Below are 12740 nucleotides of genomic sequence, written 5' to 3'. Positions count from 1 at the left end.
AGTATTTACTGCTGTTTACACTTAGCTAGATTAATGCGATGGTGTTGTGTATAGTATGTTGCTTTGTTTTGTTTTGTTTTTTTTGCTTGTTTTCTATTCTTTTTCTCTCAACAGGTGATCCTGGAGATATTTCCCCCCCCCCCCCCTTCTCACTGTCCCTCTCCCCTTCTGTTTTTCTTTTCCTTCCTCTTTCTTTCTCCCTTTCCTATCCCTCACTCATGTCTGTCCCGTCTGTAACAACTGAAAATAAAATAAAATAAATAATAAAAACAAAGGTCGATCAAATGGACCAATACGGCAATGCCATGATGATCCATTTGGCAAAATAAATCCATTGGGTATCCTTGTTGGTCTTCAGACAACAATTCTGACGGCTAAAGAACCAAATGGGACAGGCAGAAAAAAAAAAAAAAAAAAAATATTGCCTACTTAAAATTTCACACCAAATAGAACACGGAATTCATTTGAAACACTTCAAATCCTTAAGTGAATTTGGCCACAAAAGGGTCAGGAAATCTGAAACCAGAGGGGCGGGGCTTTCAGATTACATGTGGAAGTGAGCCAAGCTAACAATGGTATGTTGTGCAACCAGAAAAGGAGGAGAATTTTTCTTACAACACCAAAAGCCAGGCAGAAACCAGCAATGAACATGCCACTTAGTGCTGAGAAGGTATGTATGGTATCTCTAAACAAAACAGTTTGATGTTTTTAGCTACAGGTTGCTTTCCTGCTGTGGAGTTTGTTTCTTGTTAAGCATGTGAGGCTGAGCTATTAAAAAGAAAGTGGTTTTAAATGCACGTAGGGGCAATCTATATTTTATTTATTTTTCTAATGTTTTAAGGTTTAAAACCTTCTTTTTGTCACTTGGCACCAGTGTTTTTGTTGAGTTCAGCCAAAGATTTGATCTCTGAGCACACTGTGTGCTTTTGTGCTGTTAATCATTTCTTGTGTCACTCAGAAGTAGAAACAAATCTGACTTCACTACCCACAACTGCCAACACTAGTTTCTCTTTTTCTTCTCCGCAGTCAAATCCCTGCAGTTGCTGTTCACACACTCTAATGTTTGTTTTTTCTTTTCTCTTTTTCCCCAAAAGGCAATTTTGTCTTCCAGACCAGAGCTCTTTGATTTCCATGGAGTCTCAATGACTCACTATTTTACAGACAACTGGGAGAATGTTCAGAACTTTCAGGCCAGACCAGATGATATACTTATTGCAACATATCCCAAAGCAGGTCAGTCCAACAAACGTGTACAAAAACTATGGCTCATCAAAATGTGTGTATAGAGGTCAGTGTTGGGATCAAGTTATTTGCCTCTCTCTCTTTCTCTCTCTCTCTTTCTAGGAACTACATGGGTCTCCCAGATCCTTGACCTGCTTTATTTTGGTCAGACGTGTCCAGAGAGGCAAAAAACCATCCCCGTCTATGAAAGAGTACCCTTTCTGGAGATTGCCATCCCATCTTTGGATTCAGGTTACCAATCAGTCATATTGCTATGGCTATATTATCATGTTACCTGTTTCCCATATCAAAGTTTTCCTTACTCCATGTTCACCCCTCCATGCAGGGAAAGACCTGGCAGACAAGCTGCCCACCACCCCTCGACTCATTAAGACTCATTTTCCTGTCCAGTTTGTGCCAAAGTCCTTCTGGGAGCAAAACTGCAGGGTACAGTAACCTGTGTGCTGTTTTTCAAGAAGTTGGTAATAGTACTGATAACAGTGCAATCTAAGGCAACATGTCAGGCGTAACTTGAACCTTTAAGCCTAATAAGAAGCTCCAAAGTGTCTACTTCTGGTAAAGGTTTAAGATTTCTTTTTTCCATCTTCTGCAGATTGTTTATGTAGCCCGCAATGCAAAGGACAACATGGTGTCTTATTTCCACTTTGATCGCATGAATGGGATTGAGCCAGAGCCTGGAGAATGGAATAACTACTTCCACAGATTTTTGGAAGGACAAAGTATGCATAAATAATACAGTTATCCTTAGTGTGAGGTGTAGATCTTTTCCTCTCATTGCTTAAGTGTTCTTTGATCTTAGTGGTGTTTGGCTCCTGGTATGACCATGTGAATGGCTGGTGGAAGAAGAAACAGACTTACTCAAATATACATTACATGTTCTATGAAGATATGATTGAGGTAATCTGATTTCTTCGTTGGCACTTTCTTCTGCATGTTCTCATGCTCTCATCCAGGCGGTTTTAATGCTGCGATTAATTCCATGATGTGTTTCCAGGACACTGAACGGGAAATAGACAAACTCTGCAGCTTCCTCGGTTTGTCTCGTTCAGCCGAGGAGAAGAAAATGATCTCAGGTGGAGTCCAGTTTGATAACATGAAAAAGAATGAGATGGCCAACTATTCTACAGCCCCGGTTATGGATTTCAAGATTTCTCCCTTCATGAGAAAAGGTACAGTGAACAGTAATGTGATGCATTTGGTAACATTAGGAAAAATACCTGAATTATTATTTTTTTCTGCAGGGAAGGTTGGCGACTGGAAGAACCACTTCACCGTCGCTCAGAATGAAGTTTTTGACGAAGACTACGAGAAGAAGATGAAAGATCCCACACTTCAGTTCCGCACTGAAATTTGAACAGAGCCAGGCATACAGACTGGATATAGTATGCAGCTACTGCTGTGGAGTGTGTATTACAAAGATCATCTAAATAAACTGTGGCATACATGTGACAGAATTATACAGTGGAATAATAAACACTCCAAATACCTTAATTTTACGCCTACACATTGTGCTTTTATTGTAAAACCTGAAGATCAATGCACGGAAGCCAAAAGCACAGTGAGGGGCTGTATTGTCAATTTATTTCTGCACTTGAGCTCAAGATTGCAAACTTTGTTCTCGAAAGACAAAGGTTTACAATGCTGTGAAAAAACAGAACCAGGTAGGTTTTAAGTAACATTTTTTTTTTTTTTGTAAAATTGACTGTCTAATTATTATTTTTTTGTATTATGAAACGTAAGTGTAACATTTCAGGCTGAGCCAGATGATAAGCAAATTGCAATATGCCACAAAGCAGGTCATTAATAAAGATGAAAAAGAATAAAGATTTCAAATTGTCTTTCAGTCATTATTATTTTTGGAGAATGTGTCACAAGTATGCAGGGCTACGGTCAGCCTACAGTTGCTATATTGTCAAAAAAAATAAAAATTACAATTTTTTTTAAATTTTTTTTAATTTTTTTAAAAAAAGAAGCGTCTCTGCTTGGAGCACTGGATTGAGGATCGAGAAAATTAAAGTATGCAAATATGGATCAAGAAACAGAAGTAAATTGCAGACACAACGTCATTTTATGCTCACAGGGTTCAGAGAACAGAGACAGGTCTGCATAGAAAGTTATTCCAAGCCAAATATGAACAGCAAACTATGGCAGAGTGTCATAGTGGCTCCAGCCTTAAGTAGAAAGCCTGATTATCTAACGAGCCGCAGGTGAATATGATCAGTGACTCACTGACTGGCCGGCAGGAAGGTGGGGAATCAGGAAGAGCCACTACTGATGGGAGATAAAAATAACTCCCACAAACATACAAACACTGTGAGGAAAGAGAGAGAGAAAGAGGGGGGGAAAAGGTGGGCTAGTGCAAGAAACTTGGAGACCACGACAGATTATGAATGTTCATGCAGTCTGAACCTCCATCTCTTAAAAGTTGTACATTAAAGCAATACACACTGTTCCATAATGCTCAAGAAATGTAAAAATGCAACATAAAGTGTGCTAGAAATAAAGATCATAATAATATATTGGAAAGCATGAAAAAACAAAATGAAACAAGTACACTTTAAATACAACACTAATGCCTTTCACCTTCGTCCAAGAAAGAGATCCTGAGGCACTTGTGAATCCTGGTGCTTGGATCTTGTAGTTTAGCCATTGTAGGCATTGGAGAGTAGACAGTTGGTTGAGCAGGTCATCCATGCCTGCAGAGTCTTAGCATCCAAAGCAAATCTCAAATTGTGTCATCTATTGAAGACTAAATATTCAGTCAGGTTGCCAGCAAATGGCAGACTTGTTTCTGAAAGAGTTACTCCAAATGAGCCTTTACTTGGATTGAAGTTGATTATTTTGGGCCTTTTGAAGTGAAGAGTAGAAAAAGTACAGTGAAGAGGTATGATGTCATTTTTACCTGCCTGGCTTAATAAGCAGTCCATATTGAAGTGGTAACTTCTCTGGATATAGACTCCTTCAAAAATGGGCTCAGAACTCTCAACTCCATGAGAGAGAAAAGACAGAGTTAGTTGTGTTTGTGTTCTTCACTGTGTAGAAACACCAAAACATGACTAACATTGTATCGCTGCCATCTGCTTTATGTAATGTTTGTTAGCATTGCTATATTTTCCCCATGCTCCACATATTAAGACAATGTCCGACATGATAACTGGTTCTAATTTACAAAAGTCAACACATGTGAATAACAACAAACATCCTAACAAAGACGTGCTGATCTATAGATTCTTTTTGCTGAAGCACACAGATCATCGCCAGACACATCAGCAGCTGCAATTTTTACAGTTCCTCTATTAGATAAAGGAAGAAACTATAATACATACACCAAAAAAAACAAATTTAGCTTCCACTTATGCTATAAAAAACTAGGAAAAGTGCATGTGTGTGTGTGTGTTTTTAAAGTTGCAACCTATCACTATCCCTCATCCTATCCCTTGCATCCCTACTCTGTCACAACAGCTTCTCTATGTCCTCTTTCACTACCTCCATATTACTACATCTTCACTGGATTTTCAGATGCAAGGGAAAACATACAGTCATTTTTACAACAAACATTAAAAAAGTACTTTATTACAACTACAAAAAAAATGTATATTAAAAGTAAGGTGATAACATAATGGTAACAAAATGTGACTCTTCCTACAGAGTACAAGTAAGAGACTATATTGCACAGAGTATGATAATAAGATGGATATTAAGCTGCATCCTAGTAATTTAAGTTATTGCTCATTAATGTCATGGAATTTTGCAAATAAAGTCTGCAACATGGAAAAAACTGTGGTCAAGCTATTTATTACTGCGCGCAGGAGAGCCAAACACACACATCAAACATTACAGTTCACAGTCATGCCAGCTCTGCCCTTGGCACGTCTCAGCTCCTCTTTTCTACCCCCCCCCCCCCCCCCCCCCCCCCACACACACACACACACACACACACAACTCTGTGTATCTTTTAGTTACAACAGGTTTCTGTCCCACGGGCTGTGGCTGGACAGAGAACAACTCCTACTGTCTTTTCCCAGGAAGCTCCTGGCACTGGCCCTGAGTTTCATCCTTCTGAGCAAAACAGTTAGTGACACATTGAAACATTGTTACACCGAGCTAAGCAGTTTTTACGAGGTCATACTGACATGCACACTTTATCTAAGCATACAAAGGTTATACCAAATCCTACAGTGAGATTCTAAACACATAAAGAAAATGTGAGGATAAACTAGAATTTTTCCATAACATTAATCAAATATTACCTTCCTCCCTCACTACCATCACTGCCCTCTGCTCCAATCCAAGCAAGGCTAATTTGAGCAGCTTTTAGAACGGCTGGGAAATTGTCATACATGTTGGCTGGTGCAAATTTCCTCAGTGTCAACGAGGAGTGAGGCAATAAACACGCAGCGCAGTTGTTGTCATAAAAGGCTCATTTCCATGGTGGCTATTCCCTACCAAGCTTTACTACTTCAGTGCCTAACTACTGAGTGGGTCAGGTGCAAAGGGTGGCACCTACGGGAGAGAAAGAGGGCAAACCAAACTGCGATTTAACAGAAGATTTAGTGTCATTGTGTTTGTGTTTTTGATTGAAAGCGGGTGGGACAAAAGCTGGAAATGAAACATAATAGCCTTCATATTGATATTTCACCTATGCTGTTGTGCAAGTTTTTACTGCTGGCACTGTGCCTGTGCTTTTTTCTCAGAAGCAGTCGGTACTTTGACTAATCATTAATCAGTACCATACGGGCTGTTGATGTGTTACTGTTGATATGAGTTCCTTTTTAACCAAGTTTATGCTAAACGATTGACATCTAGTTAGATAAGAAGCTTTTTAATCCTATTAATATCAAATCTGTAAAATATTGTAAAAATAAAGATGGAAAGAGGGAGCAGGTTAATGCGTGATCTAAAAGATTTTTTTTAAAACACAACCTTTGTCAATAGAAAATTGTATTTGTTTAGTCAGTATAAGCTTTTAATGATATAAGTTTATTTGTGATAGAATGCTGCATGATGATCTTTTCCTTGCTTAGAACTGATTGTTCTTTTCATTGCTCAGATCTGATTGTTCTTTATGAAACGTGTTCTGATATTTGTATCTGAATCTTTCCACAGCGATAGTAAGAAGTTGAACAAGCAGTTCTGACCTTGCACACACACACACACACACACATACACACAATCACATACGCACATGCTCATGTCACTGAACGAACGTATTAATTCCTGTTGTATAAATAACTGTCACTTGTCCTCGCAAGTAAAGACAACTGCAGTGTTTGTGTTTTCTAACTCAAGTGTCTCAGCTGAAGAACTACGGGGTGATTTTAAGAAATCCCCTGTCAACCTTAAAAAGCAAAGTACACTGAGGGTATAATTACAGCACTGAAGGTTACTAATTTATGAAATGGATGAGGAGCAGAGAATAAAACAGTAAAGCAGACTAAAAATTACATTAAATGTGAGAAAAACACTTTAAAGTGTGGAATAAAAACTCAGGCAGGTATTTTAATTAAAAAAAAAAAAGTCAAAAAGTCAAGAGATGGAGGCGCGACCTCGACCAGAACTGTTTGACTTCCATGGAGTTGGCATGATCAATCAGTTTACAAAAAACTGGGACAACATACAGAACTTCAAAGCAAGACCAGATGATATTCTTATTGCTACTTACACTAAAGCAGGTAAGGTTAATTTAACCTTAGTAGACCGAATTGTGCCAGCCGGGGTAGACATCAGAAAGTGAAGACATGTGAATGTAAACCGATTCAAACTCAAATCAAAGCCTTGGAAGTTATTTTAGACTCTCTTTATCTCTGTGTGTGTTTTATTGGCTTTAAAAATGGTTTTTATCTCATTAAGTTAAACCCTTTGAGCTGAATGTTGTGCTGAAAGACATTATATAAATAAAGCTTAAGGACAGAAGGCTTGTGTAGAGCTAATTACTATATATATATATATATTTTCTTTTTAAAAAATAAATCATATCATGTATTGCTATATTTCCCACTGAACAGCATGGTTTTATCTGCTTCAACCTCAGGAACCACATGGGTCTCCTACATCCTAGATCTTCTGTATTTTGCGCACATGGGTCCAGACCGTCAGACATCCATCCCTCTTTATGACAGAGTACCCTTCCTGGAGATATGCAAACCCACTTTGCCATTAGGTCTCACATCAGTTTTGATTGCATAAATTTTTGTGTGTCACACATTGAAACGGCAGCTGCTAAAATACAACCTCACTCAGTGTGTTTCTCATTTGCTGTTGTCTCAACAGAGTGATCTAATTCTTAATCAAGTGCAATTTTTCTTTTTGCTTGATAATTATATTTGGTTATTTGTCAGTGTGCAAACACTGTAAATGTAAAACATCTCAAATTTGGCCTAAAATGTTGGACTTTTAGCCATGTTGAATACACTCACAAGAGACACAGACCTTCACAATAAAACAGGAAACAAGAAACCACTACACAGAGACGCAGACCAGACACAGAACTGAACCTACACTAAACATGAGACACAAACCCTAAGAACTAATCCCTAAACATGAATAAACAGAAACATAGAATTCTAATTATAATCAATAAAGCACAAGAGCATCAGAAAATAATCCATAATGCAAAAAATAAACCAAAACATAAGAAACTCAAAATGCTGGATCAAAACGACCCAGAACCGTGACATTATTAGTGGCAAACAGTGTTGGGACTAACGCGTTATTAAGTAACGCGTTACAGTAACTACGTTATTATTGTGGTAACGAGCACGGTAACTAGTTATTATGCCAAAATCAGGAACGCGTTAGTCGTTACTGGGATTTAGATAGGGTCGTTACTCGTTACTTCGTGTGGTGGCTATCGCGGAGCTTCCACAGATTCAATAACATTAGCAAGTGGTGGAGGCCAGCAGGTGGATGAGGGAAAGGGGACGCAGAAGGAAAAGAGACCCGAGGCGGCCGCCGGTCCAAGTGTGAACTGAACTTCAGGTAAGAAGTTATGACCTGCAGTCTATCTGGGTCAGATATAAACCAAGTTTAGGTGGAGTTTATTTTCGTTATTCTGACTTTTTCCGTACTGCGTACTAGCTAGCATGACGGAGTTTCTATACAGCTGGGTGGGTGCTATGAAGATGTTGAACTTTATTTTGTTCATAAGTTATTAGAGTTGCCAACCGTCCCGTCTGGTATTCAGAGAAAATATTACGCGTTTCTTATTGAGGTGAAAATGAACAGTTTGTCCCGGACTTCAGCTACAATGAAAAAGACACAAAGCTGGAGTTATTCTGTGTCTTTGCTGCACAGCTGCCTCTTCTTCTCTCATTCTCTCCCTCTCCCGTTTCTACTTCAATCATGAAAACTGATCAATGATCAGCTGATCGGCTTTTCTCTCGTTTGTTTATCGCCCACTTTGCGCCAGAAACAGGAAACCAGCCGATGTCGCGTTAAACAACAGCAGCACGTTTAAGCTTGATCAGCTGTTGTTAGAATTTATTTAATATTAATTTCTAGTATCAGCAGATGTTTGCTGGAGCCACAGCTGCAAAAAAGCTGCTGGTCATGATATCGGTTTGGTTATCTGGTGAGAGGGAAACATGAAGATGAAAACAGGAGATGTCCTTACTGAATCATCAGAGCTGAACAGGTGATGGAGAAACAGGTTTACCTTTTAGGTGACATAAATGAGTTGAAGGGAAGTTATGATCTGTTTCTGAGAGACAGATAACCCCAGGATCCTTTTTTAGGTAGCTGACAGCTGGTAACTGTGCAGGTGCGGATCTAGCAAAGTTTTGCCAGGGGGGCCAGGTAGGGCATTAACAGGGAGAGGGGGGCACAAGGAAATACTTTTCTTTCTTATTCTCATTTAAAATGTCTAGCTGTTAAAAAATAATTATCTGAATCTTACAACAAAGGATTGATAGATTGATGCATATATACCATCAAAACAGTGTACATCACTGTCACAACAGCGTTTGTTTTCATTCAAAGGCTTTATGATTTTTCCTATAATGGTGGGCCAGTCTCTAGTCAAAATGCCTGGGCCGATTTTTTGTCCCAGTCCAGCCCTGTATGCAGCTCATCTGCAGTCTGGTGTTGCCTACATCTTCCTATTCAGAAGGCAAAATTTCCGAGTTCTGAGTACAATCAAAGCACCACGACTGCAGTTTTTGTGTTGGATGTAAAAGGCGCACATGACGCTGTGACGTAGGCTAGAATCATGGCAGCAGTCAATGACGGTCCAGGCGTGGGATTTCTCTCGTGGAAATATGCACATTATCTTTTCCTTTCTATTGGTAGGTGGCACAGTGCACTTGTGGCAAGTAAGCAAGCTAGAAGACTGGCAAAGTTGTGGAAGCAACACATTAACAAGAGAATTCTGAGTAAAACCAAAGTTACTTTCCCTAGTAACTAGTTACTTTGAAAGTAACGAGTAACTTGAAGTAACTGAGTTACTTTTGATAGAAGTAACTAGTAATGTAACTAAGTTACTATTTTAAAGTAACTTACCCAACACTGTACATATCTGTACCTACAATAATGAGCAAGTCATGAAACCCACAGATTTCATAATAATTTAGTGTCATCTTTCTACACAATCTATGTGGCCCGTAATGCAAAGGACAATGTAGTGTCTTATTTCCACTTTGCACGCATGAACAGTTCCCTGCCAGAACCAGGAGACTGGAGCGCCTATCTGCAGGAGTTTATGGCGGGGAAGAGTGAGTTCAGTGTAGTTTTGGTGTAAAGAAAGGTGGATATCATCTGAATTCCTGTGTAACCATTCTTTTGTATATTCTGTGGCTCCAGGGTCTTTTGGGTCGTGGTATAATCACGTGAACAGTTGGTGGGAGAAAAAGGAGACTTATTCAAATCTTCATTACATGTTCTATGAAGATTTGATTGAGGTGCGGTGAGTTGGGCTTATGTGCAATTTTCATCAGAATTTTTTATTGTCTAAAACTATACACTGTATACTGAAACAAAATAATAGAAACTGCAATTAGGTAAAACATCTTGCAGGTCTAGCTCCTGATGTCAATTAATTAATCCTTTCTTTGTTTATTATTGTTTTTCACACAATAATGACATGAAAAGTAGCATATTCTTTACAATAATATTTTTACACATTAAAAGTCATCAGTAATGTGCTATAGTTACAATTATTAATGGGTAGAGCTATATTTTACATAAACACAATTACACTGACAAAATTCTTAGTGAGTGTAGCTTAAAAATAACTGTATTGGAGTACAAAATAGATAACTGTCCTCAAAAGTATACTTGAGTAGAAGTAAAAAGTAACAATTTTCCACTTCAGTTTAATTCAGTTAATTAAGGACCATCTTGTGAATTTCCCCTGCTGTGCCTCAGTATTACCTGAAGTTATTTTATTTTCTGGCAGTACTGGGCACAAGTTTGATATGGATACCTTTTGGTTCATAAACTCATTCCTGCTTGCGTGCTAACAATTACCTAAGGTGAACTCATTTATCATTTAATCATAAACTATAGTACACTACCTAAAATAAACTCTTTAGTAGTGAATATGTTTTAGCGTAGTGTAGAAGCAGATATGAGATCTTTTGTCATGACAGAATACATCTCATGCATTGCACAATCTTGTTCTTGGCAAAATAAGTGTACAGAAACAAGCTTCCCAAAATTTGCCATTAACTCTTACAGAAATATTAGCACATAAAGATGTTCGAAATAGCAATGCCTCTTTTCAAAAACAAACAAACAAAACAAGAAAAGAAAATATCTCCCCTCAGGCTCATGCTGAAGCTTTTTAATGTGAACAGGACTGTGGGCGAGAAATAGACCGACTGTGTTCCTTCCTTGGTTTGTCTCCATCAGTTGAAGAGAAGGAAAGAGTCAGAGCCAGTGTGACGTTTGACAGCATGAAACAAAACAAGATGACCAACTACTCCACTGTCAAAACTATGAACCACAAGGTGTCTCCTTTCATGAGAAAAGGTGGGACTGTATTAACTTGAAGGTTTTTCTCTGTTTTTTAACACTATCTGATCTATTTATCATGAGTTTGATCAAATCCTCATAATTTTCTTCTTTTTCAGGAAAAGTTGGTGACTGGAAGAACCACTTCACTGTGGCCCAAATTGAAAAGTTTGATGAAGACTACAAACAGAAGATGAAGAATCCTGATCTAAAGTTTCGCTTTGAAATTTAGAGGCCCCACTGGGTGCGATAAGGATCTGAAATTATGATGTTAATAATTTTCTAACAATTAGTGAAGGGCATTTATCCATATTTTATCCATCCTGATGGATAAAATTCAGCATTAAAGAAAAAAAGACAAAACAAAAATAAAACCGTAAGGGTACATCTTTCACCATCTTACATGATCTTGATGATCTTACAATGATGATTCCCATTGGTGACACTCATGCCAGCTGTTCCTCTGGACCTCGAGTATTTGGACCGAAGTACTCACACACGTCTATAGCATTCAGTGCTATAGACTTACAAGTGTCATTGTGCAAAATAATTCAGCTTAAAGATCAATTTAGGATCCTTAGGCAAAGTAACACCCAGCTATTTAAATCTGTCTGTAATTTTAAAAGTCAAAAACTCAACATTCAGGTTTTCAGTCAAAACCAAAAACTCACTCTTCTGCAAGTTAATTGTATAACCTGAGATTTCCCCAAATGAGCTCACCAGATCCAATAGCACAGGAACAGATTGCTCAGGAATTGACAAGAACAAAACAACACCATCCGCATATAAAGAAATGTAGTGCTTGATATTCCCAATTGGACAGGGTCAATGGAGGGCTACTGGCTATTGCAAGAGGTTCAATAGCAATTTGTCACGGTTCTGGGTCATTTTGACCCTGTTTTTTCAGTTTCTTGTATTTTGGTGTCAGATTATGCTCATTATAATTATGTTCTGATTCTTTAGCTATCCTGTGTTGATTATTATTATTATTTCTGGTTTAGGTTTTGTCTGTGCTTAGACATACGGGCAGAGAAGACTATCTGTCTGTTAAGTTCCCTGTTTTATTCTGAAGGTCCTTGTCTTATGTGAGTGTGTTCAGTTTACGTTTCCCCTGTCTCATCAGATGTGATTTCTCCCAGGTGTGTTCCCCTCCTGTCTCTCATCACTTGATTACTGCCGTGTGTAGGGCAGGGCGATATGGTCAAAAACATATATCACGATATATATATTTGAAAATTTGTGATAACGATATAACTGACGATATAATTTCTGCGAGACAAAATACAACTCCACAACTTTACTAGCGCAAAAAACCCCCATCCATTTATTTTACTTAAACAAGTAGCTGTTTTTATATGCATTAAAGCTATATAAACATTTAACAGTGCAAATGCAAATTCCTTGCTGAAAGTTTAACCAAAAGGCATTTCCAGTAGAAATGGGCTGACATATCCTGAGCATAACCATGTATAATATCCACTGAAGTTAAAAAGAGGTGCTTTGCAACATTATACTGCAGTGTGCCAAATAAAAAAGTCAAATACGTATTT

At 38.2% G+C, this 12740-nt stretch overlaps 2 protein-coding genes and 1 pseudogene across 3 annotated transcripts in view; all 3 read left to right on the top strand.

Annotated features, from left to right (window-relative positions):
* Nucleotides 1-154: 154 nt before the first annotated feature.
* On the top strand, nt 155-3051 carry LOC102799804 (cytosolic sulfotransferase 3-like). Its single transcript, XM_087833330.1, has 8 exons — nt 155-670; nt 1095-1233; nt 1345-1473; nt 1568-1668; nt 1835-1961; nt 2042-2139; nt 2237-2411; nt 2484-3051. The coding sequence occupies exons 1-8, from the start codon at nt 578-580 to the stop codon at nt 2594-2596; spliced, it is 975 nt and encodes a 324-aa protein (XP_087689456.1). The 5' UTR covers nt 155-577; the 3' UTR covers nt 2597-3051.
* Nucleotides 3052-6480: 3429 nt separating this feature from the next.
* LOC118454618 (cytosolic sulfotransferase 3-like) lies at nt 6481-12167 on the top strand. The gene is made up of 5 exons (XM_087834318.1): nt 6481-6914; nt 7274-7402; nt 10039-10136; nt 11034-11208; nt 11310-12167. The coding sequence occupies exons 1-5, from the start codon at nt 6776-6778 to the stop codon at nt 11420-11422; spliced, it is 654 nt and encodes a 217-aa protein (XP_087690444.1). The 5' UTR covers nt 6481-6775; the 3' UTR covers nt 11423-12167.
* LOC102791146 (cytosolic sulfotransferase 2-like) overlaps nt 7434-12740 on the top strand; it is a 58527-nt pseudogene continuing 53220 nt past the window's right edge. The window contains exon 1 of the transcript XR_015717051.1: nt 7434-8220. The product of XR_015717051.1 is annotated as a cytosolic sulfotransferase 2-like (transcript). The remainder of the gene's footprint in view (nt 8221-12740) is intronic.

Source organism: Neolamprologus brichardi, chromosome 20 (assembly GCF_056152115.1).
Source record: "Neolamprologus brichardi isolate AB-2024 chromosome 20, ASM5615211v1, whole genome shotgun sequence".
Taxonomy (NCBI): Eukaryota; Metazoa; Chordata; class Actinopteri; order Cichliformes; family Cichlidae; genus Neolamprologus; species Neolamprologus brichardi.
This window is presented reverse-complemented; position numbering and strand designations above follow the sequence as displayed.